Here is a 16,401-nt window from a genome sequence, read left to right as displayed (position 1 = left end):
CCTCTGCACACTGCTGGGGAGGTCCCTCCAGCCGTAATCATATTTATGACTCTGTAATAGTCAGAGGAAAGGAATCTCTGCCCCAACTAGCAGCCAGCTCGACCCCCAGCCACTTGGCAGGCCCACGTCTGTGTGGCCCCACTGGGCTGGGTGTGGGACCCCCGTCAGCGTGGGGCGAGGCAGAGCAGAGGGAACCTCTAACCCCACGCACACGCTGCAGTGTGGCGGCTCCCATCCTGTGGTCGCTGGGCTGTGGCGCCCACCTCCTGGGCCCTGGGCGCTTCGCCCGTCACACCACAGCCTGTGGCCACCACGGAGAGCCCTGGGGGTAGCCCTGACCTGGGATGTGCCCCAGCACTGAGGCTGTACACGAAACCTGCCCATCAGAGCCTCCTGGGTGAGCTGTGGGGGGAGAAGGGCTTTTTAGACACTGACCCTACGCTTGACCAGTTAAACCAGGATTGCCCTGGTTATGCTGGAGAGCAGCCAGGCCTGAGAACAACCACCAGGGGGTGCCTCATAGTCTCTCCCTGTGTCCCTCCTTAGCCCCAGGTGACAGGCTTTTTCTCTCTAGGTTGGATGAGTGGGAGCTCCTGGGGGCTGGATGAGTGGGTGCTCCTGGGGGGTGGATGAGTGGGGGCTCCTGGGGGTTGAGTGGGGGCTTCTGGGGGTTGGGTGAGTGGGGGCTCCTGGGGGTTGGATGAATGGGGGCTCCTGAGGCCTGGATGAGTAGGGGCTCCTGGGAGTTAGATGAGTGGGTGCTCCTAGGGGTTGGATGAGTGGATGCTCCTGGGGGCTGGATGAGTGAGGGCTCCTGGGGGTTGGATGAGTGGGGGCTCCTGGGGACTACTGCAGGCAGCACTCAGCAGACTGTTCTGTCCTCCTACTCCCTGCTAGCTTCCTGGTCCGTTCTCCTTGTTCTTCCTGAGACTGGGCCTTAGGCAAAATTGGTAGTTGAAAATACCCCTGGGAGTTGTGTCTTTCCCAGAACATGCTAGAGCAGGAAGGGGGGAGCAGGGAGGGCTCCGTACCGTGTTTGGCCCTCGCCCATTGAGGTCCATGTCAGGGGGGATTCTTCTGCATGCGCCAGAGAAGGGGTGCGGGGCTACATGTTCAAAGCCAAATGAACTCAGCTCAATCCATAGGAATGGCCAGGAGGGCGGCACATAGTGTCTGGCCTATCCTCTTGGAAAGAATTTGAGGGAAGACCTTGCAGAAAGGAATTAGAAAAAATAAAAGATGCTTTTGCACCTGTTGCCCTATAAGGGGCAGGGATCCCACAGACATGGGGTCAGCACTATCCCTGGGAATCATTTCAACTTACCAACTTGATGGTCCCAGGGACCAGACTGAGATTCCCAGACAACTGCTTTCTCTACCCTCTTCCTCCAAAGGTTAATAGAAGTAACGGTTTCAGGCCAGCTCTGGCCAACAGCCCTTGCATTGCCTGCCAGCACCTTCTCCCTTTTCAAGCCAACGCAAGGCAGACACAGACACACAGCATCCCCTTGCGACACAGCTGCCTTCTAGAGATTTCCGAGGGATGTTCAGAGTTGGATTTGGGTGAGGCCCTTGAAATTCCCAAGGAGATGGTCTCCACTTGAATTCCAAACCCTGTTTAGGGGAGTTTTTTGGGGGGTGGTCGAGGATAGGAACTCCCTTGTTTCCTACTGGGCATCTCTACCTGGAGGTCTTAGAGACCCCTTCCATTCAGTGTCCTATTCCCTCCCCCTCCACGAATCTGTTCATCATCCTCTCACCCTCATTTTAGTTGAAGTCACCTGAACTCCTCACCCGAGAGTCATTCTAGACCAGGGCTGTCCAACAGGGCATCCCGGGAAGATGGAGACCTTCTCTGTCTGCAGCCATTCCTAGGATGGCCACCGGCCCCACATGCTGCTTAGTGCCTGACAGGTGCACTTAGCGCAGTGCAGCCAAGGGACCAAAGGTCTGATTTCAATCAACTTAAGTAGCCACATGTGCCTAGGAGACCACGCAGTCCCTAAGCTTCCTGCCCCTGCCTCTCATTCGGTCAGTTACCAGGCTGATGGGTCAGTCGGGAAGAGCTTTCCAGAAGGTGTGTGTGTGGAAGGAGGATAGGGACACAGCAGAGGAGGGGTAGTGCCTGGGCTAGGCGGAAGGAGCCAGGGGCACCAGAGGCTGGGGTACAGGCAGCCCAAGCGCAGGTGGGGTGGGGGCCCTGATGCCCGCCCTGGTTCCAGAACTTGGACCTTGGATGCAATGGAAGGGGCAGCGGGGAGCTGCTGTCACTTTCCGAGTGAGGGAAGATCAAATCAGAGTGAACACCCTTCAGCTGTGTGCAGGGGGCGCAAGGGGTCCTCTGCTGGGGAGGACTCTGCTCTCCTGAGGCCAAGAGGACAGAGTTTGCTGTTGGGCTGCTCAGGAAACCCAGGTGTGCCAGCCGCAGCTCTGTCCTGTGAAGTCCCCTGCCCCTCCACAGGCCCCAAGGGGACCTCCTCCTTCCCCTTGCCTGACCCCCATCCTTCACCTCAGCTGCAGCACCTGACTCCCACTGCCCCCGAGGCACCAGGGAGGCTGCCTCCCTTTCTCTGGCCTCTTGCAGGTCCCCAGGTCTCAGGAGGAAGCCAGGGGCAGGGGTGGGAGAAGGCCACAAGCAAGCTGGGTGGCCGTGCAGCACTTCCTGGGGATTTGGAGCTGCCCTTCCTCCAGCCAGGAGTAAAAGGCCTCTGGGCCCCCCCACCCCAGTGGGGGCTCTACCCAACAGCACCTGCCCTGCCTCGTTTGTCAAGTGGCAGAGCTGGGATGGGGGGCTGTTCTTACCAGGTACCTTCTCTCCTCTCCCTGTACCTCGTAGCCCCACAAAGCCAGGGTGGAAGCCATCCCTTCCAGAGATGCTCTGCCCTCCCTGCGGGCTTCCTGCCTTCTAGACTCCCCAGAACCAGAGTCAGGGCATCTGATGGGCAGGAGAGGACGCTCAGGCACACGGATGACTAGACTGATCTGCACCTACTAAAGCCCCTCTAAGAACTACTCCCCTGCTCTGCACACCGCCCCCTCCTCTTTGCTCCACAGCCCAAATGGCTCTCAGGCTATTCATAGGCACCCCAGGGAAACATCCTAAAAGACTGGTCCCAAATGCTTTTTTTTTCCCCATATCTCCCCACTTCTGCAAAAATCTCCTCACCACACTAGCCTCCTCCAGCTGTTCTTGGGGCCCGTCAGGAAACAGGCAGAGCGGACCATGCAAGATGTAGATGTGGAAATCTTGGATTCAGAGGCCAGCCTGCCATCCAGGCAAGCAGCCTCCCTGTGGAGAGGCCTCCTCTATAATGGGGGACCCTACGGAGAGGCCGGGGTTACAGGGAAGACAGGATCATGTGGGAGCCACTGGCCCCAGACATAGCCTGCATCCTGGGGCCCCGGAGGGCAGTGAGGCAGTACGACCCAGGGCTGGGCCACGCAGCCCCTGGGACAGGGAACATGTGGGAAGGGAGCCCACACAGGTGGACACACTGCCCCCAAGGCAGGCCAGTCCTCAGTGCCCCTGATTGCAGATGACTGACCGCCTCTGTTCTGAAGCCACCAGGGAAGGAGGACAGGCAGTCACTTCTTTCGGGGGCCCCAACCCCCCCCCCCCCATCAGCCCTCCTGCCTGCACCAGTGCCCTGTCTACTTGCTCCAGGCCAAGGCACCCACGCCATTGCTGTCACCTACGTGACCCGTGCCCCACACCCAGCCGGCACTCTGTCACTGGGAATGTGCAGCTTTGATAGTCGTTGCGTGATTGTTGGATTAACGCCTGTCACCCACCAGGCCGTGAGCTCCACAAGTACGGGGATCACATCCACGTTACTCCGGTTTCCTGCCTAGCACCTTGCCAGGGCCTGGAGCACAAGGGTCGCTCAAGAAAGATCCACTGAGGGCATCAACGGCTGGATAGGTGGGTGGGTGGGCAGATGAAATGCGGTTCCTCCCGCACCACTCGCCTCCGCGGTCCCAGGCCATCTCCCCAGCCGGTGGCCAGACTCCTCCAGGACCCACTAGGGGAAGAGTAAGGGCCTGAAGCTTTGAAGACTTGCAGTCACACGGGGACACGCGGGAGGCTGTGCCTGGCCCGGTGCTTGTCACCAGGGTTGGGGGGTGGGTGGCGGCTGTTAGACACCACCTGCTCTGAAGGCAGATCATGTTTCAATGAAAAATCACTCTCCTGAGAAAGATGGGCACCGAGGTAGAAGCCCAGGAAGGCAGGGGAGCGAGGGCAGAGGGCTGCAGCCACGTCGGGGCCTCCGGGGGGAGAGCGGAGCCTGGCCACCCCCCTGGCACCGCACAGTTCCCGGGCCCACACCCATCCCTCTGCCCCTGAAGAGTCGAGGGGGGAGGGGGTGGAGCCAGCCCTCCCCCTGCCCACTCTAGCTGTCAATCTGCTGTCTGGCAGAAAGCCTCGAAGCTTCTGACAGCTGTGGGCAACTTTCCCCGGCCCCGCCTCCCGCCCCTGCCTGCCCTCTTCCCCTTCCTCGCCCTCGCCCTCGGTGCCCTTTCCAAACTGCTGGGGACCTGCCCCCTCTCCCTCGGCCTGCCTGCCTGCTGTCCTTCCTCCCTCCCGCCCTCGCTCCTTCCAAGCATCCTCTCTTTCTCTCTCCTTTGTCATCTCTTCCAGTTCTCACAGCTGAGAAACTTGTGTGACCTCCTAAGATTTCTAATGAGATGAGCTTTCAAGCTTCTGTCCAAGGCAAGATGAGTGTGGGGTGTAGGCTGAGTGTGGGGCGTGTGTCCGGGCATGCACCTGCGGGTGCGATGGCTGTGGGTTGGGCGGCAGCAGCCAAGGAGTCCCTGGGGTTTCTGGTCCCTCCCTGAGGGGGTGGTCACTGGGTCATAGTGACGCCTCTTGAGCTGGACTAGGCCTGGTTTTGCCCAGCTTCTGGGATCTGAGTGCTCCTGGGGACAGAGCCTCTCCCCGGGGCTTGGCGCTGCAGGCAGGTTCAGGGAGAAGATCAAAGTCCATAATTAAGTGTTCAGGGCAAGTTACGTGCTCCAAACTTTGGTGCTAAAAATATTGTATTTAGCATGCAAATTATGCCCTGACAGCTCCCCAGAGGCTGAGCCCGTGGGTGCCAGCACCTTGTTTGTCATCATCGCTGTTATTCGCCAGGTAGTGAGAATATTCCTCCTTCACTGGGTTGACTTAGATTTCATTTTTTTAAAAGCCAGATTTCTGTTTTCAGGGCAGTGCCAACTTGTGGCCCGGAAAGCTTGGAGCAACGACTGTGATGGAGGCCAGAGAAGGGAGGCCTACCTGGGCCATGTCACTTGGGGCCTCCCTGCCTCCCCAACCTGCTCCAGAGCAAGGGGGTCCCGATGGGAGACGGAAGTCAGGGCAAAGGGCAGACCAGACCCAGACAGAGCTGGCGCCTGGAAGGCCACCTTTTCCACAGAGCTGTCTCTGCCCTGGTGGGCCGCGAGGGCTAAGGACCCTCAGAGGAGTGGGGAGGTGGCAATGGGGACAGCCTGGCTTCCTGGCAGAGGGACGAGGGGTGCTCTGGGTGCGCTGTGGGATTCCCACTGGGAACGTCCTCCCCTCCCATCCTGGTTGGCAGCTGGGGCTCTGGATCCCCCAGGGGCAGGGCTGAGAGTGTTCCTGTCTACTTGGGAGGGAGGCCAGGACCGGATCTGGGGGGAGGCAGGCGCACACACATCTTCTCTTGGGTCATCCTCTGAGCAGCGACCTCCCTCCTTCTCCACAGTGTCCACCCTGGCAGCCGTGGTCGGGGTCACCCTTTCTTGGAGGGAGGCTGCAGGAGGCCTCCCCGACTCTGATCCCGGCACAGACACCAGGGCTGTGGCTACACCTTCCGCGGAGGATGAAGGTGGGCGCAGTGCCCTGCCACCCAAGGGGCCTCGCATGGGACTCTTGTCAGAGTTTTATTAGTTCGGAGCGTGTGTAGTGATGTTACAGAGTCTGGGGCCCAGGGGCTCCCCGAAGCTGCAGCCTCCCCTCCTCCCTCAGGCCAAGTGGTGGTCAGCAGCTCCTTTGGCCGAGGGCTCATCTAAGGCGGAGACAGTGGAAGGGAAAGGGGACCGGAGAGAGAGAAGAGGCAAAGGGGGAGAGAGAGTGGTTTTGTGGCAGGAGGCAGCCCCCAGAGGCCCTCCAGCACCCCGACCCAGGCCCCAGATGTGGTCACAAGCCTGCCGTCCCTGCCCGCTCCCAGGCAGGCCCAACAATTGCTACGAGAAGGGATGCAGAGTCTGTCGGGAGACGGCAGGGTGGGTTTGGGGGTGGTTCCTCTCCCCACAGACCTTCCGGGGGCCCTTCAAGACCAGAGTCCCTGCTGTCGGCAGGTATGGAAAGCACGTGGGTGCTGGAGCGAGGTGGGCCGGGGTGGGACCCACTGCTGTGGAAATAGAGGCTCCTGGGGGGCAGGACGGGGAGCAAGTGAAGATTTTTGGCTTGGGCTTCTCTGGGGTTCAGCCTGTGGGTCTGGTATTTACATGGGTCTCCCAGGACTGAAGCTGCCTGGGGCCTTGGCAAGAGCTCTGGCTTCCCCGGGCATGGGCCTTGTGGGGTGTGAACTGTCCATCCCCACCCACCGCCCACCCCAGCATCGGCCTGTGAAGACCAAGCCAAACCTACCAGAAAGCACAGTCTCTGAGCCCCACCTCTGACCCCGGCAACCCCAGAACCCCACAGAAAGGTCAGAGAAGGCGGCTGTGTCTTTGGTGCCAAGGAGGGAGGGCCCAGAGGTGGGAGGGGGGCTCTGTGAGCTGCCCCTGAGCCAGGGGTCCGGCCCGAGGGCCGGCACCGTGCCTGGCTCCCTAGCACTACCCCGGCAGATGAGGGTGTGCGAGCACGGAGGGGCGCGGAGCCAAGCTAACACTGCAGGACCCGCCGGGGCAAAGAGAAGGCCTGGTCCGCCCTGCGCCCCCTCCCCTGTCCACGGCTCCCCGGAGCTGAGACCCGGCCGGCCTGGGCAGGGAGGCGGGAAGCAGGCTGCCGTGCAGGTGGGCAGCAGGTCAGCAGTGCAGGATCTTCATGAAGGCCTTGCGGAACTCAATGTTGAAGGTCGTGTAGATGATGGGGTTCACGGCGCTGTTGACATAGCCCAGCCACGTGAAGGCGCTGTACAGGACGGGCGGGATGTTGCACTCACAGTGTATGTTCAGGATGTGGGTGATGAAGAAGGGCAGCCAGCAGATGATGAACACGCCTGGGGGAGAGGGCGGCGGTCAGGCGGGCCCCTGGGGCCAGGGGAGGCTGGGCTGGGAAGGCCCATACTCAGTGGGCACCCAGATTGGGTGCTACGAGCCCTGGCCCAGGAGCACTGCAGGAGGAGTCCCCATCTCAGACTCTAGAGCTGTCCCTGACACCCGTTTGCAGTGAAGGTCACTTTACGTCCCTCAGCCTTACTTTCCTCATCTGCCAAATGGGCATAACACCCACACCTACCCCTCTAGGGAAAGATAAGGAGCTTGAAAACAAATCTACAAGGTTAACATTCTGACACAAGTCAGTAGAAATGGAAATGTTTACTCTACTCTCTGGTCATCTTTGGGAACGTCTTCCTTTGCACCTGGAAGTGGAGCGTGTGGTCATCGCAGCGTGGGATGCACGCTTGGGTTTGAGCCCAAGTGACAAAAGGAAGAGTTAGTCTCCCTCAGACTCCCTGGCATCTCTGTGGGGTAGACAGGGAACCGAGGCTCCCAAAGGCTCTGTGATGTACACAAGGCCACCCTGCTCCCGAGTGACAAAGCCAGCCCAGGGAAACCCGAACTCCAGTCTATCGGCCCCGCCCCCCCCCCCCCCCCCCCCCGCCCCCCATGGCCAGGCTCTTGCTCCACCTTCCCCCAGGCCTTGGAGGCCACCACTTGTGAATTCCTGCATTGGGATGCTCTGACCTAGACTGATGCCCCACCCACTGGCTTTGTCTGCCTGACTCAGGATCTGCTGCCCCAGTGGGCCTCTCGGTATGGAGGCATTGTGAGCACAGAGTGCCCCACAAGCACCCTGGGAGTCCCCAGGACTGCAGCAAGACCCCATGGACAGAAGCCACAAGCCTGGCTCTCACCCCCAGCCCGGTGACCAAGGATCTGTCCTTTAACCTGCCATGACTCTGTGCATGCATTCACAAAGGCAGGGAGGTAACACCTGTCCCACTCACATCACAGGATTGGTGGGAGGCCCAAGGGGATGGTGAGTATGGCAGGGTGTCCCATGAGACCCTGGTGCTAGAGGGCAGGGAGAGTCACAGCAGCCCCTCCTGTGCCCACCACCCAAGTCAGCCTAGCCTTGTGTTTTGACTCCGGTCCTGGTTTTCTAGGCTGATGGAGCCACACCCTCCTCCAGAGGGACCCCCCTCCTAGCCCTGTTTCTCTGTTCACAGCTCTGCTCCCACGGGGTCTTGGTTGAGCTGGGGTGAACTGAATTTCCCACTCCTCAACAACTAAACCACCCTGATAACACCTGGCTGTGTGCACCGCTTTGCCCTTTAGGAAATGTTTTCACCTTTGTAAACCTTTGACCACAGCAAACAACCCTGAGAGCTAATCTGCTGCTGAGAGAAAGTGACTTGCTTAGGATCTCGAGGTTCTGGGGTCACTATGGTAGCCTGGTCAAGCTCACAGACTCTGAGGTCAAACTCCCTGAGTTTAAATCATAGGTCTTCTTTGATCACGTTATATGCCCACTCCAAACCTCAGTTTCCCCGTCTGTAAAATGAGCATTAATTAGAGAATCTACTTAATGGCGTACGTCAATGGGTGTGGCCTGCAATCTGAGAAAGTGCCCTTCCCGAGGCTCACCGGCCATGGCTAGGTAGGGGATGGCAGGTAAGGGGACCCAGGGTGATGGGTCCTTTCCTCGGTAATGGTGGGACAGAGCTGGGCCGGCCTGACTCACCTAGAACAATGGCGAGCATCTGAGTGGCTTTCTTCTCCTTCTGCTGGGAGAGCTTCCTGCGGCTCATGGTCTTGAGAGAGGTCCGGGTTTTGCCATTGGGCATGGACTGGATCTCAAAGATCTTGGCAATCTTGGGGTGGTCTTTGGCATGCCCATTCTTCTCTGGTTTGGCGGGGCTGTCGGCAGTGCTGTGGAGGCCGTGGTGGGATGGGTCGGGGAGGGTCAGCTGGTGGTGGCTGGGTGGTATGGGGCTGTACCGGGTCCTCTCGGGGGGGCTGGTGCTGGACAGCATCTCCATCTCCAGTTCCTGGGCTCGGCGGGCAGCCTCCTGCACAGAGGCAGAGAGCTCTGGGTAAAGCCAGGCAAGTTCTCAGGCATTAGCCACTCAGCCTCACCGGGTGCCCCTGGCCCTCCCCTATCCTCCTTTAGAGACTCCTACAAACATCACGGGTCACTCTGCCAGAGAGACAATGAGGATAATCACCGGGAGGCAGGAATAGTCTGGGACTAGGACCCAGGACCCATGGCAGCCCCTGCCTACAGGTCATCCCCAGCCCCTGTCCCAGAACCTCATTAACTCCATAAGCATTTGTGGGAACTTAGTACCACAACACTTCCCTCTCCTGTTAACTGAACAACACGTACCGAGCACCAGCTAAGTGACCGAGCTGGCTGCTGGGAATACATCACTGGTTGATGTTCAGTGCCTCCTTCCAGGAGCTCCTGTTCTAGCTGCATAGAGGGCACCCCTCTTCTCCCTGCAGGGCACCTGCACCCTCACTCACATGTGAGTTCCACATGTTCCTCCTAGACCAATCCGGGTGCCAAAGAGCTAACCCCTGAGCCCCCCATCTTTCCTGCTGGGCTGACCTGGGGACCCTGCTGGTGGTCCACTCACGGGCTTCCAGGTTCTTCTCTGCCTTGGGGTCTCAATCTGAACATCCAAAGTGCAGCCTTGTTGTGTGCCTGGGTGGTGTAACCCTAGCCCAGTCCTGAGTCCCTGTTGGGCACCCATCTCATAAAATGACTCCCTGGGGTCCTGCCCTTGCCCTGCAGGTGGACAGTGGGGGCCCTGCTTCCTGGGGACACCCAACTTGGACTTCGTGTATGGCCCTGTGTGGGCTCCCTGCCCCAGCCGGGGATGAGACCCCTGCTGCTTGAACCCTGGTGCTCCCATCGCTGGGCAGAGCCTGGGGTCGGCTGTGATTCTGCGTCTCTGGGCTCCACTTACAGGCTGCACTTCCCCAGCAGCCCTGGCGCTACTCGGCTCCCTGCCCTTCCACCCTGCCCCCCATGCCCTGCCTCCAGCCCCAGAACCCGCCTGTAGGAGCCTAGCACAGGCAAGTGGGAAGAATGGTGGACGTGTGGATTTCGGAGTCACATGAGTTTGGGCTCAAATACACATTATCTTACTAACTAAATGTCTTGCCTTGGGTGAGTTACCTTCCCTCTGTGAGCCTGTTTCCTCTTCTTTAAAATTAAAATCAATAAGCCTAATAAGACCTATCTCTCAGGGTCGCTGTGAGGATTTGATGAAATAATAGGAACATGGTGGGTATTCAATGAATGGTAATAGCCATTCTTCTTATTTTTCTTATGTTATGGCCGAGTCCTCTCTCCGAACCACCTCCTTGTGCTGGGAGTGCCTATCTGTGCCTTGCAGAACTGAGCCGTCTTGCTGCGTGCCTGCTTGTGACTTGTGCATGGGGAGTCTGGTCTCTGCTGAAGCTAAGTGGGAGAGCCTGGGAGGTGCTCCTCCCTTTGACCAGCTGGTGAGCTGAGAATCATGGTAGGTGGGTTTCCCTAGGGGCAGAAAGACCTGGCTCTGGGTCCCTGACCTGAGCACTTACCACTCTCCGCCTGTTCACTGGGAAACTCCCATTGGACTTCATGATAACGGTGCAGAGTTTCATGTCCTCAGGGTGAGTGCAGTTGCCCTGTGGAGTGAGCCAGGACACTGGTCATGATGGGCAGGGGCCGGGGACAGACACCCGATGTGCAGTAGTCAGGCTGGGCACAGGGGCTCCCAGAAGGGCAGAGTAGGTGGGTATGGGCCAGGGGAGGCAAGAGTGAAGGTTGGTATTAGGACGAAAGATCGTGGGCAGGACAAGGGCCAAAGAGGTCCTAGTTTTCTGGGCACATGCTAGGCATGCTCGTATCCCTCTCACACTGAATCCTCAAGACCACGCTGAGAGGTTGGCATTAGGATTCCCATTTAACAGATGAGAAAACTGAGGCTCAGAGAAGTTAAGCAACTTGCCCAAGGTCACTCAACAAAAAGGTGAGAGTACCAGGCCTTGAACCTGATGTGTCTAACCCCAAAATTCTGGTTCCTTCCACGCCCCCATACTGTCTTCCTCAGGGATGGCTGAGCAGAGGGGAAAATTCACAAGACATAAGGGAGTGGGGAGAGAATGAAAGAAAGGCAGAGGAGAGGAGGGTGAAAGAGCCAGGGAGGAGGGAGGAGGTGTGCTTGGAGGGGAGGACAGGGACCCAGGAGGAGGGAGGAGGTGTGCATGGAGAGGAGGACAGGGAGCTGGGGTTGTGGGGGCGAGAGGAGGTGTGCATTGGAGGGGAGGAGGAGGTGGAAGGTACTGGAGAGGGAGGGAAGCACAGAGCAAGGACAGGGAGAAGAGAGGGGCCACAGCCAGGAAAGGACAAGTGATGGGGAAAGGAGGGTTTCAGACACAGATCTAGCCGACTTCTCCTCCCAGGTGGCATCCGCCTCTGGCTCCCCCTTCCCGCTTCTAGAGACTTACTCCCTCCGCTGAGGTCTGAGCCTTGGACTGGGCCCTGCCCTGGTGCTGGGAACCCCCTCCCTGGACCCTCACCCACCCACCAGGCCCACCCAGCACAGGCCAGCCCTCTCCATCCTGGGGGGGGGGTCAAGGAGGGCACTGGAGGGTAGGAGGGATCTGGGGACCTTGAGTGGGGCCTTCAGGTTGGCCCTGAAAGCCCGGCTGCTACGCTTCGTGTTGACCCGCTTGCGGCGCCTGCGGAGGACGATGTAGATCTTGATGTAGACCAGCAGGGTGACGATGAAGGGCACGTAGAAGGAGACGATGGAGGAGTACACCACGAACGCGGGGTTGGCGATTATGCACTCGTTCTGGTCTGGGGGGAGAGCCAGATGGGATGTCAGCAGCCGTGGGGCGTGCAGGCACCACCACCACCGCAGAGTGTCCCCTCCTCCTCCGCGGGACCCAGCCCAGCCATGTGACAGAGTATGCCTGGGGGTCTGAGGTCGCCTGGAGATGCTAGATGGAAACGGACCCACAGTGGGTGCTAGATGAAAAGTACGACTCTGAGCGAGAAGCCAAGCTACGTCCAAGTTTTCCCACTCATATTCCCCCCTGACTTCAGTGTTAGTTTTGTCATCCACCAACACTCAAGTGGAGCCGGAGTGTTCAGAAAAAATAAGAAGAAAATTATTTTCAAAGAGTGAACCCTTATTGTAGGCCTTCCTGTGTACTTGGGGGCCGTCTACCACCTCCCAGGTTTAGAACAAGATAACTCGGTCACGTTTGCTGAACTCACCTGTGCTCCAGTGCGCTGCCAGTGCCCTCCTGGTTTACCAGATGTCTATCCTCTACCTCAGGGCCTCTCCAGACAGATCTGAGCATATCAGGCCCTACTCCCGCTCCTTGAAATTCCCACAGAGTCAGATTGCAAGGCTTCCCTGTGTCCTGCCCTGTAACAGTCTCCGAGGTACACCTGCATGGCCTCTATGCCCCGCCAGCAGGCAGGCAGGCACAACCCCTCCTCTGCCTCAGACGCACAGGACAGGCGCCCTGAGCTAGCTCCTGAGTCTACCTTTCCTGCTTCAGGTGACTCAGGTCTGTGCTGGGCAGGGCCAGCCCTTGGGCTGCAGCCTCCTTACACAAATACCATTGCTGGGGGTGGGGGGTGAGGGTGGTGGATGGGGCCCAGTAGTTGCCACCCATGAGTGTGTACACACATACACACACACACACACACACACGTACACATGTGGTTTGTGCGGCTGTCTGACTTGCTTCAATTTAATAAACAAAGTTGAAAATGGCCAGACATCCTCCCGAGTCATTATCCCCACTCCTCACCCAACTCTATCAGGCCCAAGCTACTGTTCCTCTCCGGCCCATCCAGGTACAATTAGAGTCAGGCTTGGCCAGAGGGATAGGGCCTGGCCTCAGTCCCTATCTCTGCATCAGGGGCTCAGCTCCCTTGGGGCCCTGTGCACGGGGGCAGACAGAGGCAGGACTCACCTGTGTTGTTGAGTCCAAAGAGCAGCGGGCAGGAGATGGTGAAGGACAGGACCCAGACGATGGCGATCATGACAGTGACTCGGCGCTTGGAGCTGTAGCGGGTGTTGTAGAGCATGGGCATGGCCACAGCTGTGTACCTGCGAGGGCGCAGGGCGGGGAACCTTAAGTCTGGGTGCAGGCCCAAGGACCCCTCATTCCACAGCACATATACGCCAGAGACGCCTTGGGGAGTGACAGTTGTCACCTCCCTGAGGTCTTCCTGTCAATCTCTCCTGTCTCCTGCCCCAGCTCAGACAGCCAGGGTGCACAGGTGCAGTTTCAAGGGTGCTGTCAGAACTGAGTTTTCTCTTCTCTACCAGCCACTGGGTACCATTGGTAGCACCTCCATCTGGAGGATGGCTTCTCTTTAGGAGGTCTGTACTGTCCCAGACACATGTGCACCTACACACATGTGCAGATATGCATGAGGGCACACTCATACACATATATGCACGCACAAACACATGGGCCCGAGGGCACACGGTCAGCCGTACAGTATCAGAGAGATCCTGCCCCTGAAGGAGAGACGGGGAAGCCTGAAAAGTGAATGGCCTGGGTCCCCTTTCCCACCTTGGCTGGGCTCACCTGTCAATGCTGATGGCACACAGGTTCAGGATGCTTGCCGTGCACATCATGACGTCCAGAGTGACAAAGATGTCACAGTGAATCCTGCTGAATTTCCACTCACCTACCACCTGGGGACAAAGCACCATAATGGGTGGACAGCAGAGGGGGAGATGAGCCCAGGCCCTACAGCGGGGCTCTCCTTGCTGGGGCAGATGGGACTCCAGGCTCAGCAGGCAGCTGTGGGAATCTGTGAGTCTCCAGCTGGGGCCTGGGGGAGGAGTGGGCCAGCGAAGGGGAGTTTGAGGCCCTCGCTCCTGGTCCCCTCTCCTCCTAGACACATAAGGCCACTTTGTGCCAAGGACTGGGCTAGAAGATGAGCACCTTCAACTGAGTCTCTCAACTTTCCGCCTTCATCTGTAAAACAGCCGAGTGATCAGCCTGCAATCCCATGCTACCAATGGGGAAACTGAGCCTCAGAAATAGGCAGTGACTTGCCCCAGGCCGTTTAGCTCAACTTCTGATCCTGCCGGGCCCAGGTTCCTGGGGGAGCTCCCTCAGAGCCAGGGCGCAAACCTGTCTGTTAAGGATAGCCGTGAGGACCAAGGCTCTGAAACCGAGAAGACAGCGCTACTCTTGGTCAGACCTGGAGAGTGAGGGACAGAACACGGGGGCTCGAGCTGTGGGAACCCGGGGGGGAGGGGCAGGATGGGGGTGCTGTGCCCATATACCCTATATGATGAGAATGAGGAAAGCATCCTGCATCCTTCTCCCCCTTGCACACACACTCCCCTCCCTTACACACACCTTCATGCCTCCCGTTCACACACACAGGCGTGCACACTCAAACGGCAGGCTGGCCCTGGGCAACTGGGGAAGTTCGGGGCACCCTAGGTCTGAGCACAGAGTCGAGACAGGGAGATACATCCGGGCCTTCTCCCAGCAGGAGACAAAGGAGCAAGGCAGCAGCCTCCCAGGGCCTGGGGCTGGGAGGCCCCACTCCACCGCACATCACGGCGCGGGCTGGTGCAAACGTGCTCGTTCTCTGCACTGCCCCTTCTTTTCTGCTCCCTGGCATGAAACCAAACGCTGCCACTTAAGCTCCGTGACAGGAACTGTGGCCGTTGTTCTCGGGCATGAAGAAACAGCAGCTCGCCCCAACAGGAAGACACCTTCTCTGGGCTCCCGTGGCCCATACCAGGGCCCGTCCCACGTGGCAGCACAGGGCTCCCCAAGTTGCAGGTCTGGACGGGGGGGGGTAGGGAGCTTCCCGGTGTAAACAGCACCTCCCATTAGGGCACCTCTGGGAGGGCCCCAGACCCACCTGGTCCACCCTCTACCTTGAAGCCCTCCTAGACTAGGACCTCGGGGCTGCTTCTATGTCCCCAGGGATCCAGGTCTGAGATACTTGGGCCCTCTTCCTAGTCCTCTTCCCTTTTCCCTGCCTTTCTTCTTTCCCATAGACACTCACGAGCAATTTACTACGTGCCAGGCTCTGCCCTAGACTCTGGGGTGCGGTGGTGAACAGCACTGGCATAGTCCCTGCCTTTAGGGAGCTCTCATCCCCACCCCCAGAGGCCTTTCTGGAGCTCAGAAGAAGGGAGGGTTTTCCTCCACACTCCTGGGGGCAGCTGACTCAAAGAGAAATTGTTGGCAGCCACCTACACCTACTATGGGCATGTGGGCATCTCACGCTCGCACAAGACAGGGTTGCTGTGCCCGTTCATGGGCGAGGGACCTGAAGCTCAGAGGGCTCCCCCAGCAAGTGTGCAGCAGGGCTGGGATTGAAGCACAGTCTTCAGGTAGCACATCCGATGCTCTCTCATAAACTGTCTTGGGAAGGATCATTTAGCTTGTCAAAAGAGGAGATAATTATGTCAAAATTACTCAATGTACATAAAGCATGAAAGGAGAGATTGTCGTTGCAAAGAGGGACCGACCTAGAGGCAGAGAGCAAAGTGGACTTCCCAAGATCACCTGGTGATCACCAGGTTTGCTGTGTGACTCCAGGGCTGTGTCTCTGCACCTTTGGGCACCACTTACTGACCTCATTGCTCACATGAAGCTGAGCCCTGCAGGGTGGGCCATGAGCTAGCTCGGCGAAATCCTAATAACTGGCCTCTATTAAGCACTAACTATGTGTCAGGCACTGTCCCAAACATTTCACACTCAGCTCTATGGATGGTGCTAGGCCAACAATAAGGCTTCTACCCCTTGAAAGTTGCAGCCAGTGACACCCCTCACTCAGCAGCTTTGCACACTTCTTTTCTCAGGCTGGAGTGTAAGCGCCTTGCTCCCTCCCCTGGATAATTCTTCCGGAAGCATCACTTCTTCCTGCAAGACCGCCTTGTCCCCACAGGCACCCCAATCGCGTTCCCACATCCCCCGTGGGGACTGCTCTGTTGTCACCTCCATCAGACTGCACTACAGTGGTCCTATCGGGTCTTCATCGATGGCAGGCAGTGCCCCGAGGATGCCATACAACAGGGAAGTGCTCAGTACCCGTTGAATGAGTAAACAAGTACGACCTTGGTGTGTTCCCTTCTCAGTCTCATCTGCCCCTCTGGAAAAGGCACACAGTCAACCCTCACCTCACAGGGTGGAGAGGCTGAAATGCAGACAAGTGACCCTGGTTCTTTTCTCTCGGGACCTTTTCCAGATGGAAGGTAGTAGAGTTGG

General features: G+C 58.4%; 1 protein-coding gene across 1 annotated transcript in view; it reads right to left on the bottom strand.

Annotated features, from left to right (window-relative positions):
• Positions 1-5,912: 5,912 nt before the first annotated feature.
• Positions 5,913-16,401, bottom strand: part of DRD2 (dopamine receptor D2) — a 61,787-nt gene continuing 51,298 nt past the window's right edge. The window contains exons 3-8 of the mRNA XM_041771912.1: positions 13,744-13,853; positions 13,120-13,256; positions 11,796-11,986; positions 10,723-10,809; positions 8,873-9,200; positions 5,913-7,184 (exon numbers count right to left, since the gene is read on the bottom strand). Coding sequence (XP_041627846.1) covers positions 6,991-7,184; positions 8,873-9,200; positions 10,723-10,809; positions 11,796-11,986; positions 13,120-13,256; positions 13,744-13,853 — 1,047 coding nt within the window. The 3' untranslated portion in view covers positions 5,913-6,990. The remainder of the gene's footprint in view (positions 7,185-8,872; positions 9,201-10,722; positions 10,810-11,795; positions 11,987-13,119; positions 13,257-13,743; positions 13,854-16,401) is intronic.

The sequence above is a fragment of the Vulpes lagopus genome, chromosome 10 (genome assembly GCF_018345385.1).
Source record: "Vulpes lagopus strain Blue_001 chromosome 10, ASM1834538v1, whole genome shotgun sequence".
Classification (NCBI taxonomy): Eukaryota; Metazoa; Chordata; class Mammalia; order Carnivora; family Canidae; genus Vulpes; species Vulpes lagopus.
Note: the sequence above shows the minus strand (reverse complement) of the source record. Positions and strands in the feature narration are given on the sequence as shown.